This window comes from Podarcis liolepis (genome assembly GCF_965112155.1).
Source record: "Podarcis liolepis genome assembly, chromosome: 9".
Classification (NCBI taxonomy): domain Eukaryota; kingdom Metazoa; phylum Chordata; class Lepidosauria; order Squamata; family Lacertidae; genus Podarcis; species Podarcis liolepis.
The window spans coordinates 19,261,832-19,279,726 of record NC_139564.1 but is presented as its reverse complement, the minus strand read 5'-3'; the positions used below and the strand labels follow the sequence as shown (position 1 = coordinate 19,279,726).

At 45.5% G+C, this 17,895-nt stretch overlaps 1 protein-coding gene across 3 annotated transcripts in view; it reads left to right on the top strand.

Moving 5' to 3' along the window:
- The window catches only part of UNC5C (unc-5 netrin receptor C), a 317,114-nt gene that overhangs the window by 267,924 nt on the left and 31,295 nt on the right, over window positions 1–17,895 (top strand). For all 3 annotated transcript variants that reach the window (XM_083458645.1, XM_083458646.1, XM_083458644.1), the window contains 2 exons: window positions 5,033–5,201; window positions 7,762–7,995. In XM_083458645.1, the coding sequence (XP_083314771.1) occupies window positions 5,033–5,201; window positions 7,762–7,995 (403 nt within the window). The remainder of the gene's footprint in view (window positions 1–5,032; window positions 5,202–7,761; window positions 7,996–17,895) is intronic.

Below are 17,895 nucleotides of genomic sequence, written 5' to 3'. Positions count from 1 at the left end.
CATGACCCGGAAGCTGTCTGCCGGCTCCCTCAGCCAATAAAGCGAGACGAGTGCCACAACCCCAGAGTCGGTCACGACTGGACCTAATGGTCAGGGGTCCCTTTACCTTTACCTTTATCACAATTGCACATTTTACAAAAACACCAATAGAAATAATCATCAGCGGTAGTTGTTTGAGTACTGAAGTACAAGCTTGATTTTAACAATGGAAAGTTACAAGCCAAGTTCAGCACTGCAATCCTGTACTTGGAAAGAAGTCTTGTTGAGTCCAATGGGTCTGATTCCTAGGTACCTGTGCTTAAGATTGTAGCCTAAGGTAAACATGCATAAGATTGTGTTGTGAGTGTTAGAGGCGTGAGAAAACCAGGCCCTCTTTGAGCAAAGCTAATTCACTGCAAACATGGCGTCCCGTGAGCCTCACTTCAGAATGCGACAAAGCAGCTCTTAATAGCTCAGACTAAAAGCAGAAATGTGTTATTCCTCCAGGCCTCCATCCCAGCTCCTTGTTTTTGCACCTCCATGCTCCAGAACTTTTATCTCTCTTTCTAATCTCTCTAGATTCATTCCGCTTGAGCTTGACAGCATTCACTCTTTGGCCAAATAATAAAGCTGCTCTTTCTGCTGGATGAAGGTTGTGGGTGTCAAAGCACTGTGAGGCCTCTCATGTGCTATCTTCCCATTAAAGCACATAAAAGCCTGAGGGTGTCAGTGAAAGTGTTAGTAAGCCATCAGCATGGGAATCTAATGGTCCATATGAAATGGTAGTGTTGCTGTCAGATACTCACAGGATCTCGCTTCACTCTCCCCAAAAGACATGTTAATGGCAAGGAAAATTCTGTAGGTTCAGCATTGTTTCAGGACTCTCTGCCATCCCAGTGTAATTGTGCCCATTGTTATTTTTGAGATATGTGTTACTATTTTTATTTTACAAAATACTGTTGCAAAAATACATAAACAAAACTTCCCTATATTATTATCCTTACGAATAATAGTAAGCACACCTTTTTAAACATCTTCTAAGCTGTAATGTATGTCAGCGACAATCTCTAGAACATTAATCACTTGATTAACATCAATAAAAGTACGTGTTTTGCTGTTGCAAAACTTGAGAAACAAACAACAGTCTTTGTTGTAATAATTACATCTTTGTCTTCCTTCTTTGGTTCTTACGTGTTGATTTTTCCTTAATTTCATATCAATGAAATTTATCTTCTTTCATTCCTCATTTATAGGAATTGTTCTTTCGTTACAGTACTCAGCATAAAGAAAGCTAGCTGCTACTACCATATGACATAGCAATTCTTTAACATCTCTTAATTACAGATTTAAATCGCTAAGTATAATAAAGGAATGAGATATATATTCTTTCAAATTATTCTATTAATTGCTCTAGCAACCGTAAACCAGTACTTTATTAGCAAAGAGATAAGGATCAGTGCATTCTTTTCTCAAAGTAAGCCCCATGGAAAACACATGAATGTTATTTCTGAATAGACATGCAAAGGGTTGCATTGTTAGGGAACAATCCTATGGCAAGATCCACTGGGAGAAACATAGGGCTGGGCTGCCCATAACACAATGTGAAGTGGTTGCCTCTGGCAGAAGATCTGGGCCCAGGGAACACACTGCTCACTGTTGGGTCATGCACCCACCATGCCCCGCCTCCTCCACAGCCATGCCCCCTACCACTATGCCCCTCACCCATGAAGGAGGCAGGGGCATGGCGGCAGAGGACACAGGGGAATGGCCTTAATTGGTGAAACATCCTGGGCCAGCCCTGGATAAGCAGCTTCAGCCAGCGTTAAGTCTCCAACCCTGGCTTAACCCAATATACGCAGGTGGAACTTGCTTATCCTGGCTCCGCCAGCTGAGCTGAAGCTGGTAGAGTCAAGACTGGTGTAAGGTAAAGGTAAAGGGACCCCTCACCATTAGGTCCAGTTGTGACCGACTCTGGGGTTGCGACTCTGGCTTTACTGGCCGAGGGAGCCGGCGTACAGCTTCCGGGTCATGTGGCCAGGTTGACTAAGCCACTTCTGGCGAACCAGAGCAGCGCATGGAAACACCGTTTACCTTCCCGCCAGAGTGGTACCTATTTATCTACTTGTACTTTGATGTGCTTTCGAACTGCTAGGTTGGCAGGAGCAGGGACCGAGCAATGGGAGCTCACCCCATTGCGGGGATTCGACCTTTTGATCTACAAGTCCTAGGCTCTGTGGTTTAACCCACAGTGCCATCCGCATCCCAAGACTGGTGTAAGTCTCCCCAAAAGTGGCATTTTGGGAGTGGGGTGGGGTGGGACCAGAGAAGAGGGACTTAGGCTGGACCCTAACCATGTTCAACTTGGTCAAATCACCTGGCAACCCAGCAAAGAGCACCATTTTAAAGACTTTGTTTTCCCTCTATGAGGCTTAGAACCCAGCCAAACTTGAGCACATTTAAGTCCCATTCATTTAAGTGGGCAAGTAATGCATTTGATTATTATTGAATCTTTGCAAAGGTCTAGCACTATTGTGATTACCATGTGATGTTATTACAAGCAGCTTCCAGAGCACATTTGTCATCTCTTGGTGATGGTAGAGTGCTGTGATGTGGGTGACTGGCAAACAGATATTGAAAGATATTGAAAAGGAGCAGAATATTAAAATAACATTTGTGAGATCCCTTTATGAGTCGGGAGTTGGAGAATTATTTTTTAAACACTTACCCTTTTTAAAGGAATGCATTTGACAGAATTAATTTGATCATCGTACGAGTTTTATTAGCTCACCCTAGCAGCTGTGAATAAAAAATCCAAATAATTAAAGGCCTGTACAGACATCCTCTCTGTCTCAGTTTGGATCTGTAGACAAAATTGTGAATCATTTTCAGTTACTGGGAAATTTGCTCACCTTTTTCAAAATTTAAACATGGAGGAGGATAAAAGTGATAAGAATGAAATGGGAAATCCTAATTTGGAAGAAGAGGCAAACAAAAAAATTAATAGAGCAAGACAGCAGTAGGAAGACAATAGAGTTTTAAATTTGCAAAGCCTTTAGTTAACCTGACTGGAAGGGTTACCATTTGCTCTTTGTGAGTGATTCATTTCCCTCTTCTCACTCTATGCTCTTCTTTCTCCTTTTCCTTGAATATAGCTGTTGAAACTGCATGTCAGTCAAAAAGCAAGATTTCACTTTTGCAAACCAAATTGCAGACATACTGACAGATGGCACAATCGGTTTGCTAGCATGAACTCCCCATGGGGAATCCTGAGATTTGTAGCTCACTGAGAAGGTTAGGTAGGGAATGGAATTCTCAGAAACCTTATATAAAACTACAGTTCCCAGTGTTCCTTGAGAGAGTCATGACAATTAAACTATTTTAAACCCAGTCGGTACAGTGATGCCTTTTACGATGAACAAGTAATCCAAAGCATTCATTTGCACCACCTTGGTAAGCCTTAGTTTGGCATACTGTGATGTGTGGATTAGGCTGAAGTCTTTATAGCTGATAGATATTTTGGGAGTGCAGCTTACTCCCTTCTCTGCTGGACCTTTTCTCATCCATAGTACAGAATCCCTCCATTTCTAGGTCTTGTGTGCAGGCAGTGTTATTATTTTCAACTTTCGAACCATGGCAATGACATAAAAAGAGGGAAAGAACATTTTAAAGAGCCAAGAAAAACGAGGAGGGAACAAGCAGGAAGGAATGAAGGGACTCTGGAGGGACAGGAGAATGGAGCAGCTTCAGGAATTGCTGAGGACCATATAAAATGAGATTGGGGCCACAAGTCTATAGTCTAGGGAAGGTGGTAGGCACTTCTGGGTGACTCATGAAAGTAGTAGGCATGGTCACAATTCAGCCATGCAAAAGCCAGAGGTTTCTACAAATGCACACCTCTTTGTCCTCCATCCGGAAGAGCAGGAAACATGATCAAATGATGCATTCTAGCCAGGCAGAAGCACTCAGGTGAGTGCAGACAAGGAGCAATATGGGCTTGGTTTGGGGAGAGAATGTGACCTAGAGAGGCTTGGAGAGTCACGTTTGACTGCTTGGCATGAAGTTCCCTGCCCCTGATCTAGAACCACCCTCTGGAATCACTTAAAGGTAAAGGGACCCCTGACCATTAGGTCCAGTTATGACCGACTCTGGGGTTGCGGCGCTCATCTCGCTTTATTGGCCGAGGGAGCCGGTGTACAGCTTCCAGGTCATGTGGCCAGCATGACTAAGCCGCTTCTGGCGAACCAGAGCAGTGCACGGAAATGCCGTGTACCTTCCCGCTGGAGAGGTACCTATTTATCAACTTGCACTTTGACATGCTTTCGAACTGCTAGGTTGGCAGGAGCAGGGACCAAGCAATGGAAGCTCACCCCGTCGCGGGGATTCGAACCGCTGACCTTCTGATCAGCAAGTCCTAGGCTCTGTGGTTTAACCCACAGCGCCACCCACGTCCCTTACCAGCCTAAATTAGACAGTCATTGAAGATGTTTATATTGAAGATGGCTTTCCCTGAGGGTGTGACCCAGTTGCCACCGGAACATTCATTGTATATTGCAGATATGTGGTTGTTTTCATAGAAATGATTTTATTGCTTTTAGAAGTCAAGTGTCTTGTTTTATCCTATTTTTTTTTTATCTTGTCTGCTGCTTCGATGACCTCCAGCCATGAGCCGGTTTATAAATCTAAAATAAAAAATACAATTAATTAAAGTTGCTCTATAGAAGCCTTCTCCAACCTGGTGCCCACCAGATGTTTTGAACTACTGGAGCTGGTGGCACATGTTGTCCAAAACATCTGGTGAGCACCTGGTTGGCAAAGACTTCTGTAGTTTTTAGTCAACTTGAACTTTGCAAAAAGGCTGGCTACCATTGTTCTGGGATTTTTGTGTTTTTTCTTGCGTGCTTCCTTCTTGTGCAATGGTTTAAACATTAAGGAACATCACATCTTGCACTGAGGAATAACTATGATGATAGATTTGAAAAAGAAACCTGCTTCTACATAATATTTATTAAAATCATGTGAAAAACATGGATTTCCCTTCCTATAATCTTGCCAGGCCACCGGTAGAAGACAGCCAAACCCTTTTGACCCCTGTGGTGAGCTGTGGACCTCCAGGAGCACTGCTGACCCGCCCTGTCATTCTGACAATGCGCCACTGTGCGGAACCAAACACAGAAGACTGGAAGATCCAGCTGAAGAACCAAACTGCCCAGGGACAGTGGGAGGTAAGTCTACAGACCTTCAACATATACCACCATAAATGCTTGCTTGCCACAACTCTTCAGGACAAGTTATTAGTCATGTGTGGTAAATTATCTGGCTGTTCTAAATAATGGCAGCATGACGCCACCGCTGGACCGGATATCTATGCCAGCAGGGCTGCAGATATGGCACTGATTCTGCCTTTCTGTGTAGGTCTGCAGACAGAGGACGATGGTTTGAATTGTGGGGAAATTATAGCTCAGACTATTTTACACATGTTTTGCATGCACAAGCTACTTGTTTATTTCAAGGCCCAGTTCAAGTGTTTTGTGTGTGTGTTTAAAGTCCTACCCAGCTTAGGTTTTGCTTCTTCTGCATATATTCCCCATGTGCACTGAGAAATGCCATTGCAAGTGTTCTTGCTTTCTGTAATGTGGTGGAAGAGCCCTTAATTGAATTGGGCTTCAGTTGGAGTCCCTGTCTTTTATTCCTTGTGCGTGCTATTTACTTTTATTCTGTATATGGTGTTTCATTGTGTTTATTGCTTATATTTCATTTTTGTATTTTGTTCATTGAGCCTTGCTGTGAAGCAGTATAGAAATGCAATAAAAAAGTAAATATTGATTGATGGATTGAATTTATATCCCCAAGGAATCCAGGACAGATAAACACAATTTAAAAGCAAAGCTAAAACACTCTAAAACAGAACGTTCTAAAAACAATTATAATTATAAAAAAAAAAACCCAAAAGCAGTTACAGCTAAATACATTGTTCCATCCGTTAACGGAAGCCCTGAGGCATCTCTGAATCCAGAAGCTCAGGGCTGCGAAAAGCTCTCTGTCTTCCTTGAGACTGGGCTAAATGGACCAATGCTCTTTTTCAGGAGAAGGCAACTTCATATGTTCATCATGACCATGCAGTTGTTAAAACTAGTTTCCAGAATCACACACATAGTCTGCAAACAATCACCAAGGTTCTTGCATAGTAAGCCTCACCTTCAGCAAGCGTCCTCACTCACGCTTTTTGGGATCCAATCTCCTGTCTCTTGCTCTTACTCAATTGAACAGATGTTTGCTTGGCTGGAGGCAGGTCAGCCTTATGAGTGCCTGCACAAATGCTTCATGACTTGTCTGGCAGGGGTGTGTAGAATCAGCATTTCAGATGGCACCTTTCTTCCTAGCCCTTAGGAAGGATGGTGTCACCTTTGCAAATGTGCAGCATCACCTCTACCCAGAGTCTTGAATCTGTTCCCAAGCTAGGAAATAACCAGATCCAGCAGCCCTATTTCCCTGGATCACCAGCACTGCCAGCATCCTTTGGAGACTGCAGAGAGAAGGTTCGTCAGAGCGCCGTGTGCCACAGATACAACATTTGCAGTTGCACATTCCTATGTTCTTGCTTGTTTTATTTTTGAGCCAAACTTACCAGACACCTTTTGTCCCCATGCAGTATTGCACAGAAAAATAAGCAGGGGAAGTATTCAAAAGTATCTCTTTGTCTGTGATCCAGTGATAGAAAGCTGCCTTCCTCTCAGTCAGACCATTGGTCCATCACTACTGTCTGCACTGACTGGCAGCGCTTCTCCAGGATCTCAGACAGGGGTATTTGTTTCCTTGCCCTACCCGGAGACACTAGGGATTGTTCCTGGCACTTTCTGCATGCAAAGCAGGTCATCTGCCATTGCACTATGACCCTTTCCCTATGGTTTTGTTTTGCATATGGACCTGTGAGCAGGATAATTGTCCATAAGCATAATCAGTTATGCAGGTCAGTTTTGTCCATGCTCTTGATCTTCACTTATGCTCTTCCTTAGTAAGCTTGCAAATAGAATGAGTGAGATGGCATTCAGGAGATGATTTTTTAGAAATAGATCAGTGCACCTTTCCTGCTAGGCTTTCTTTTAGAAGTCAATGTATCTATATAACTAGTGTTTCTTTTTAGTGGTAGACTCATGTTAGACATGCTTCTTGTTGTTGTTGTTTAGTCGTGTCCGACTCTTCATGACCCCATGGACCAGAGCACTCCAGACACTCCTGTCTTCCACTGCCCCCCGCAGTTTGGTCAAACTCATGCTGGTTGCTCTGAGAACACTGTCCAACCATCTCGTCCTCTGTCGCCCCTTCTCCTTGTGCCCTCAATCTTTCCCAACATCAGGGTCTTTTCCAGGGAGTCTTCTCTTCTCATGAGGTGGCCAAAGTATTGGAGCCTCAGCTTCAGGATCTGTCCTTCCAGTGAGCACTCAGGGCTGATTTCCTTCAGAATGGATAGGTTTGATCTTCTTGCAGTCCATGGGACTCTCAAGAGTCTCCTCCAGCACCATAATTCAAAAGCATCAATTCATGCTTCTAGAAATAAGTAAATAAAAAACAAGGGTCCCAAAAGATACAGTCCCTAAACTTATTTGAATGCTGGCCCCTGATTCTCAGCTTCTTGGCTATCTCTGCTGTCAGACACCTCCTGCTTTTGAAAGCAGCTTAATTGGGTAGGTGGTTCCTGAATCATAACAGTGAGCTGGATGGATCCCATCATGCATATGGCTGATCATGTTTGTTCTTTTGTGTTGTTAACTTCCCACCTTTTAGGATGTGGTAGCAGTTGGAGAAGAAAACTTCACCACCCCATGCTACATTCAGTTGGATCCAGAGGCCTGCCATATCCTGACAGAAACTCTCAGCACCTACGCCTTGGTAGGGCAGTCGATCACCAAAGCAGCTGCCAAGCGTCTCAAGCTGGCCATCTTTGGTCCACTGATCTGCTCATCCTTGGAATATAATATCCGTGTCTACTGCCTGGATGACACCCAAGATGCCCTTAAGGTAATAATTAGACTCATTCATTTTAGAATTGTGTGTGTGGAGATCTAAATGCTGCAATTACCATATTTTAGCCTCCTGATTACAGCTATTGTGCATTTTTTAGACTTCGTTTTTTGTGCATGAGGTCGGATGTTGTACAATACTTTGTTTTATAATACAGAGGGGAGCAAAGAAAGAAAGCAGAGATAAGAACCAACACTGCCTTTTCCATAATTATTTCTCTTGTACATTAGGCTAATTCTTCTCCCAGCATTCTTCCTTCTTTTGTTTACCTGTATTATCACCTGGATTCTGAGATTTTTGCATTATTAACAGGCCATAAGGTTCACCAGAACTTCATTGGTGGTTCATGTATTTTTAATGCTAAGTGCCAGTTCCCCAGAGATGCAAAACATATAAATGCCTCTTTGTAAATAGTTGATAACGATAAAAAAAGCACCAGGGCTGTTAATCAAGTGCTTGCTGTTATATTACTTTCTTCTATGACTTTGTCTGCAGTTTTCTGCCCTGAGAATTTGCAATTGAAATGTACCTCAGCTGCTGCTTTCCCTATCAGTGCATGTGGCCTTATATAATGCAGATTTAAATGTATTTCATTTCATTTATTTATTTTGTTTCAAGCCACTCTTCATCAAGCAAGTGATCCCAGGATGGGGTGCATCAAATATAAAATCAAACTAACCATAAAACAATATACCAATAAAAATAGTTAAATTGCTCCAATAGAAAGCATAAAAAATATCAGTCAATATTACCTCTCTTCCTGCTAACTATAGAAATTGGTGTCCTAGTGCATCAAGGAGCCACAGCATTAAAAGCCTTGGGAAAGAGATAAGATTTTTAGCTGGTGCAGGGGGGAAAGTGTTAAATGATATTCCATAGCTGAGGAGCCACTGCTGAAAAGACCCTTTTATGCATGGGAGAGGTACAAACCTCTATCAGAGATGAGCTAACAAGTAAAGCACAGGTGAGGATCCCATTGGGCTCAGTGGCCCAGGTCTTCATCTCTTCCTTAACTCTACTAAGAGTGGCATTTTACTTGGAGCAACTGTATGTAAGTGCTTTTGTGAATTTGTTACAGCAGGCCTCCAAGGGTTCCAGTAGCCCACCATTTGGGCCAGATCCCCAAAGCCCATTGACCACTTAGAAGACCTCAGCTGAAGAACTGTTTGAAGTCACAAGGATGGTGGAGATCTAATCTCTCTTTCCTGCCATCCGCATCACCCATTAGCCAATAATCATCATTGCAATAAACTTATAAAACCAGGTGCTAGTTCTATCCTGCAAGTTAATCCATGTACACTTGCGATCAAATATAGGGTGGGTTTAGGCTTGCCATGCATCCGGAAAATTCCAGACATGTATGGAAATCGGATGCCTAAAATGACGTCCAGGGAGGGGATGGGGGGTGAGTTTTTTCTGGGGTTTTTTATGTGGTGCACACGGCAAGGGCTCCAGCTGCCCATGGTGCCACTGCTGTTGGCACTGGCCATTGTCTCATCACTTGGCTATGCACAGATGCCCCGTCGGGGAACCGCTTCTCTGAGGTGCAGATGGTGTGGTAGGCAGCAACAGCACTTCAGCATGTGGTGGCAGCACAGTGTCCTGAGTGTGGCGGGCTCTTCCAGTGTGGAGAGCCAGTGTGGTGTAGTGGTTAAGAGCGGTAGACTCGTAATCTGGTGAGCCGGGTTCACGTCCCCACTCTTCCACATGCAGCTGCTGGGTGACCTTGGGCTAGTCACACTTCTTTAAAGTCTCTCAGCCCCACTCACTTCACAGAGTGTTTGTTGTGGGGGAGGAAGGGAAAGGAGAATGTTAGCTGCTTTGAGACTCCTTCGGGTAGTGATAAAGCAAGATAGCAAATCCAAACTCCTCCTCCTCCTCCTCCTCCTCCTCCTCCTCCTCCTCCTCCTCCTCTTCTGTGGCTGCAGTGTCAGCACCTGGCACTCCTTTCCCAGGGGCCTGGACCCACCATTTACATCTCTGAGCCTGCCCACCTAGCCTGATGGCTCTCACTGTCTCCTGCAGGTTAAAGGGAGGCAATACTGGCTTATGTTCAAGTGTGTGTGGTATTCCGGAAACTGGAAGCGAGAGCATCACTTTCACTCTCCATGAACTCTGTGATCCGGGGAGGTTGGGCAGCTTCTAGCCATAGCAGAATAGGCTCCCCCCCCACACACACAAACCACTCTCAGCCTGAGGCAACTGTATGGTTGCAGGAGGCTGGGTGGGCTCCCAGCAGGCAGTGACGGGAGAGAGTGGGGCAGCAGTCTTCAGAGGTGTCCGCCAAGGGAAGCCGGAAGGCAGGGGATCCAGGGCAGGTACTGGGCTCTGGGGAAATGAGAGGCACTACTAGGTAAGCCTAGGTAGGTTTGCTGCATCATGGTAAAGGTCCTTCACTGGTGACATCTATACAGTGGTGCCTTGGGTTAAGAACTTAATTCATTCTGGAGGTCCATTCTTAACCTGAAACTGTTCTTAACCTGAGGTACCACTTTAGCTAATGGGGCCTCTCACTGCCGCCATGCCGCCGGAGCACGATTTCTGTTCTCATCCTGAAGCAAAGTTCTTAACCTGAGGTACTATTTCTGGGTTAGTGGAGTCTGTAACCTGAAGCGTCTGTAACCTGAAGTGTCTGTAACCCGAAGTACCACTGTACTGATGTGAAGTTTAGATTCCCATCATTAAGTATTTGGCTGGATTGCCAGTATCGTATCTTACTGCTACCACTTGCAAGTTTCCTACAGAGTGGATTATTCCCAAGAGTTTTACATAACAAGAATCCATAACAATATCAATAACCTCTGCCTAGAAGATGTTTGCATTTTATAATGCTTTGCTAGCAAATTCAATTTTCATTCTGAATGCATTTTGGCACCATGTCTTCCAGAACATCAAAGTGTACTATCTTTGTTACAAAAGCAGAGTGACTGGTTTCTGTAGTGATTGGAAACACAGGGGGGAAGTGTTTGAAGGAGTAGGATGAAGACAAGGTATATAGGTTTTGGAAAGCTGAAGGTGGTATCAAAGAGGTGTTGCCCTTGGTGGGTGTGCACTCATTCCCATGTCACCACAGGTCAATCCAATTTTGTAGGTATTTGTAGAGTGGTTAAAAAAACCTGCAACACCTATTTCAAAACAGGTAACAGCAGAACAGAACAAATTAGTACACCATGGGTGATACTACCTGTGCTATACAATCTTAAACTCTCTTAAAAACTATTATCTGCCTGCAGCTGAAAAAAGCAAGCCAGCAAATCTTCCTTGCTCTGCATGGGGTTTATTTGGGGCAATGTCTGACAGCTTCTCTTGGAAAATTACTGCATTTTATTCATCATAATATTATTACTTGCATCCCGGACTCATTAAAAGGGGATTAAGTTCTAAGCAGTGTCAAGGTCTGAGTCTCCCAAAGACAATAATCTTTTCCTATCTGCCCATCTTAGTCCACATGGTCCGTGGGTGTCTTCTCATTTTCTCTAGAATTTGCATGCACAGGAAAACATCTTCTGAGAATTAGTAATAGAGGCATCTAACCTGCTGACATATGCAGGAGCCAATGAGGCTGTTCCCCAGGTCCTTGTTGGTTGCCCATATATGCACTGTCTGCATAAAAGTAGCATACAGAAACATTGTGCATGTATCTATGTATGTACGTTCAAGTATGTATGCATGTATATATATATTTGTGCATGTGTGCATGTGTGTGTATTCTGTTGGTTTGCTTTGCAGATGTGCAGATCTTGAGTAACATAATAAAACTAAGCACAACAAATGTCCCACAGAACCATATGTGGCATGCCAGCAATACATTGTGGTTCACCAGGTGTTTTATAAAGTAGGAGCAGGAATAGTGGAGTTGCAAAGCATGTGACAAGCCATTGCACATGGCTGGTGTGCTGCGTATGCCCTAAGGACCACCTGCTATGCTGACCTGCCTGAGGTTTCATCCCAGGAAGCAGCAGCTTTCCCCATGGCTGATTTTAACAGTAGCCAAAAGCAGAGGCAGCTACCTTAAGGCAGGCCAGATGCAATGAGATAGCAGTACTGCATTACTCTGTAAGATGGTGCCACCAATGCTGATTTAGCTAGTTTGTGGACTGTCGTTTGACCTAGCAGGAAACAGCAGGCATTGTCACAGCTGTCATGTGGCTTTCAGGCTTCTGCTGCATTGAATCAGCATGCTGACCAGTCAGAAAAAGCCCTCAAACTTGGAAGTGTTGTCAACCGGATAATGCCAAGGAGACAGGCTAAATTTGGGATTCTGCACACTCTGCAGCTGAAACAATCAAATTCTTTAAGTGCTCCCTGCTCCCTGCATCACCTTCATTAGTTTGCATGGGGAGTTCAGGTTGGTCACTTAGGCATCGCCAAGCAAGAGCACCAAAAAAAGAGGGCAAAAGTCGACATGGATTTTTGTAAGATTTGCATAGGCTAATTGATATGTAGAGATGCAAATGCAGAAACAATTGCTGCAATTTAAGTATAAGTACATCTCAACATAGTAGGAACTGTCTTCTTTCCGGTTGCTAACTATAGATAGGTGATTTAAAGACCCCTGCTCTCTTTTCTTTATCTTTAAAAGGACTTGCACTTTGGACAGAAGACTGATCTCTATGAAGCAAGATACATGGGGACCCTAGAGGTTGATTTATACAGTTAACACTAAAAATGAAGGAGATTGTCAGGGACTGGCTGGATGCAGAGGAGTGGTGGGAGGCACCAGCTGGGGAGCCCCCGAGGGAAACCCCCGGTGGAAGAATGCTCAGTGCAAGGGGATTTTTTGGTGGGACAGTGACAAGTGGCCAGAGGGAGAAGATGGAACAGACTGGGAGGTGTCGGAAGCTGAAGGGGCAATAGGGTTTGGTGAAGTGAGCAGGAAGAGGCTGTGGCAGAGAGCAGTGCAGAATCAGAGGCAGGGGAGCAGGGCGGCCAGAAGACAGAGGTGAGGCAGGCTGCTGGTCTCCTGCTCCTTCTGTGATCAGCTCCCCTCTCTCCCTGGTCAGCTCCCCTCTCTCCCTGGTCTCCTAGATGAAAAGAAAAGAGAATGAAAAAGAGATGAAAAGAGAAATGAAAAGAGCAGAGCAGAGATTGGTTGTGTGCAGATACTGTCTATGACTGCTTGGAAAAGACCCTTGAGAGGAGGGGACTTTGGCAGCTGTGGGAAGGACCTTCAGTCCTCACAACTGCCTCATTGAGGGCAAGAGCTACTGGGAAGAGTGGCAGGGATCAATAGGCCTGCACCATTTAGGTTGATTTGAATAAAGAATTAACTTCATTGACACCGTGTTTTTTCTGCTGACCTATGTTGGACTCCGGCTCCTGACACAAACTGAAATATGATTGAAATGCAAGCTTCCTATTTTTTAAATTAATGTAGAATCCCTTCTAGCGGTTATAAGACTATTGCCCTGGGATTACCAGCCTGCCAATACCCACTATGGTGTGTGTGAAAGGTCTCTGTAAATCAGGCTTCCTCAGACTTGGCCCTCCAGATGTTTTTGGCCTACAACTCCCATGATCCCTAGCTAGCAGGACCAGTGTTCGAGTTTGAGGAAGCCTGTTGCAAGCATCACCTGGATGAATGTTTGTGTGGAGCTTTTGCCTTGAATTGTCTATCCAGCACTGTCTTTTCTTATCACATTCTGGCCTGTTTCTAATTGCTGCCAAGGAGTGTGGTGGAGTCTCCTTCTTTGGAGGTCTTTAAGCAGAGGCTTGACAACCATATGTCAGGAGTGCTCTGATGGTGTTTCCTGCTTGGCAGGGGGTTGGACTCGATGGCCCTGGTGGTCTCTTCCAACTCTATGATTCTATGATTCTATGATTCTATGTATGAAGACAAGGAATGGTCCATAGTACCAAACAAGAAATAAATGATAGTGGAGTGGGGAGAAATGGTGAACTCATTTCACATGGATTCTTCATTAGTGACTTTTTCATTTGTGGGAGTTCCATTGACCCAACTTTATGGATAATTAATATGTGCTCACAACCCCTTCCTATATACAGTGTCTGTATAGAGTGTTTGTGTGCTAATTTTCCTAAGCTGTCAATCATATATTGCTATTTATAAATCATCCATGGCTTGTCATGTACATACCCCCCCAAACATTCACCAAAGGCTGAAGAGGCGTTCTGATTATAAAAGGCACAATGCTGCATTTCTCCTGACAGACTTACTCCTCAAATTATTCAGCTGAAGCATTCCCTGAACAGTTGCCAAAATCTTAGGTGCAGCAGCAAAGCCTAATGACGTGTCATAAATAATGCCTTGTTCCTTGTAAAAACGGCTTGTTTTTCTTCCTTGTGTAATGGTAGCAGAAATGTTTTTGTCTCATCCAGCACTAATCAGTAATAAAGCTTACATTGTGAGATGTGGTAGGAATGTGCAATGTGGGTCAACTAGAGCCACTGTTCTTCATTTCTTTATGGGTAAATGAAGGACCCCTACCACTATCCTTTTTAAGAAAATGCAAACGGAAACTGTTGAAAACTTACTGCAAACTGTCCCCTTTAGTGCTGTCAATTTCCTTTCCTTCTACCTTTCTGCACCACACTTTGCAAGACTGAGGACCAGTTCTTTTGTTAAATTTGTATCCCACCTTTCCACCCGATGGTGCTCATGGCCAGCTGTGTATTTGCTGTCTCGGTTACTCTAGAATCGTGGAGAACAGCTCCCCCACATCCAAGCTTCACACTGCAGTATTCAAGTCTGGGATCACGTGGCTTTCCTTAAGTTGTGTGTGTCTATTTTTGTTTAAATTGCATCTCACTTTATAGTCCCAGTGGGACCCTCCAGGCAACTCACAAAGCATCATTAAAATCACAATATTAGAAAATGACAGCCATATCATAAAACCAACATACACTATAAATTAGGTAGGGAAACAGCAGCAGTAAGAATTCATTTTCAGAGTGGCCCCACGTGCCTTTTTAAATAAATGTTTCGTCTGATCTCTGAAGGTTATGTTGTGTAGGGAGTCTCTCTAGGGCAAGGGCAGCCAAAGTTGTGCCGCCCAGACGTTGATGGATTACAGTGCCTGCCACCACTGACTGTCTGGGGGTGATGGGCTGATGGGAGCTGGAGGCCAACAGCCCCTGGAGGGCATTTATTTGGTTCCTCCTGGGCTAGGGAGATGATTTCACAGTTTTAGGACCAGCCCTTCCTTTGGGTACTGTGAGGGTTTGATTAGCTGCTTGTGCGTGAAAACGTGCTCCCTCAGAGTTTGTGCGACCCCACAAACCTCCGTGTGTGACGGAGCTCCTCAGACATGTCTGCTCTAGTCACTAGTAGAGTCCGACAGTGGCTGTCTGCGGAAGCGTTTCCAGCAAAGAAGTTCCTTAACGGAAACGCGTCTCCTGGACTCACGGCGTGACAGTTTCCTGCGAGGTGTGGGTCTCCCTATGGGAGACTCCGATACCTCCCCACTGTTCTCGCTGGAAGCCTCCCTGAGCCCTCCCTCCTGCTCGCATTCCCTCAGAGACCCACTCCTCCCCCTGCTGGTTCCTGCTTCAGCAGTTGAGTCTCTTTCATCCTGCCTGAGTCCCTCCACCACCTGATGCTCTGATGGCAGTTCCCTGACATCCACCTCCCCTCCAGGGCCCCCTTCACCCCCTCCCAATTCCTCCCCCCTGGGAGGTGAAGGGCTAAAACCCCGAAACGAATCTTCCTCATCTTCTGACGTCTCGAACAATTCTCTCCATCGATCGTCGTCCTGGCCAGCTGAATCCTCCTCCTCTTCAGAATCTGGGAACCCCTCCAACTCCTCTTCCTCGTCGGTGGTGGCAAAGTATTCCCTTCGGAACCTCGCTACAGGCTGAGGTTTACGTGGGAACCTCTGATGAAAAGTCTCTATTAAAACCTCGTCATTGACGTCCTCTGCCCTAACCCAGGTGTTTTCCGACTCCGGTTCCCCTTCCCACATTACCAAGTACTCTACTTGATCTCCCTTCCACCTGGAATCGAGGATCTCCGCTACATGGTAGCTGTGTTCCTTCTCCTCCATTGCTGGTCCCCTAGTGACCCTCCCCTCACTGTCTCCTCTATACGGTGACAGCAACGACCTGTGAAAAACTGGGTGCAGCTTCATGTGGTTCGGTAACCGGAGCCTGAAAGCCACTGGATTGACCTGCTGTATGACTTCAAACGGACCCAGCCTTTTGGGTCTTAATTTCTTACAACCTCCTTTGAATGGCAACCCTTGGGTTGACAGCCACACCTGGTCCCCCACCCTGATGCTTTCACCTTCCCTTCTGTTTTTGTCTGCCTGCCTCTTATATTCCTCCTTAGCCCTGTTTAAGTTGAGTTGAAGCTGGCGATGGATCGCTTCCATTTCTTCCACGAACTGTTCTGCAGCTGGAACGCTCCAATTCTCCCCCTCCCCCCCTGGGAAGGCTCTGGGATGGCACCCGTGATTAGCCAAAAAGGGGCTCATCCCCGTGGACACGTTCTCTGCATTGTTGTAGGCAAATTCTGCCAACGCCAACTTCTCCACCCAATCATTCTCTCTGTCATTAACATAACACCTCAAATATTGTTGGAGAACCCCATTTGCTCTTTCCGCCTGCCCGTTGGTTTCAGGATGACGGGCCGTCGAGAAATTAACCTCTACATGCAGTAAGCTCATGAGCTTCCTCCAGAACCTGGAAGTAAATTGTTTCCCTCGGTCTGAAACCACCCTCAAGGGGGCGCCATGCAACCTAAACACATTCTCTACAAACAATTTGGCGGTTTCTTCTGCTGTAACCGCATGTGAGCAGGCTATGAAGTGGGCCATTTTAGTTAACAGGTCTACTACAACCATGATGGCTGTTTTCCCTCTAGACCTTGGCAGATCAGTCATGAAATCTATTGCCACTGCTTCCCACGGTCTCTCAGGTGTGGGCAGTGGTTCTAATAAACCAGCCGGCGCCTGCCTCTCCCCCTTGGCTCTTTGGCATTGTTCACACCCTCTCACATACTCCCGCACATCTTCCCTGACCTTGGGCCACCAAAATTCCCTGGTAACCAGCCACATGGTTTTGTGTTGCCCAAAGTGCCCTGCTGTGGGGCTATCGTGCAGCTGCTTGAGTACCTTCTCCCTCAATTCCCCTTCAGGTATATATAACGCTCCCTTATAGTACAATGCCCCATTTCTCTCCTCAAAACCACCGGATTTGTCTTCCTCCCCTCTGAGATCCCTGAGTTTCCCCTGGGCGTATGCATCCTGCACCGTACCCTCTACCAATTCCCTTTGCCCCACCAAAGTCGCCCCACACACCCAGCGGTCCTCTGGAATGATATGGGTTTCTTCGGGTGCTCCCTCCCCCTCCAAATATTCAGGTTTGCGTGAGAGAGCGTCCGCCCTAACATTCTCTGGGCCTGGCACATAACAAATCTCAAAGTTAAATTTGGAGAACTCTTGGGCCCATCTCAACTGCCTTTGGTTGAGCACTCGCGCCGTTCTCCAGTACTCTAGATTTTTATGGTCCGTGCACACTTGCACTTTATGTTGTGCACCAACTAGCAGATGCCTCCATCTCCGGAACGCCTCATGAATAGCAAGCAGTTCTCGGTCGTACACCGTGTAGTTCCTCTCGGATTTGTTCAGCTTCCGCGAGAAGAAGGCACACGGACGCCACTCTGACTCCTCCTTCCCCGGCTGCAGAAGAAGCACCGCCCCTATGGCTCTGTCTGATGCGTCTGTTTCAACCCTTAGCTTCTTTCGTAAATCCACATGCAGAAGTTGTTCTTCAGAGGCGAAGGCCCTTTTCAGTTCCTCAAACGCTCGCTCCGCCTCCGCCGTCCATACAAACTTCTTTTTACTGCTGAGACAGTCAGTGATGGGCGCCGTCAGATGGGCGAAGTTGCGGATGAACTTACGATAAAAGTTTCCAAACCCTAGGAACCTCTGCACATCC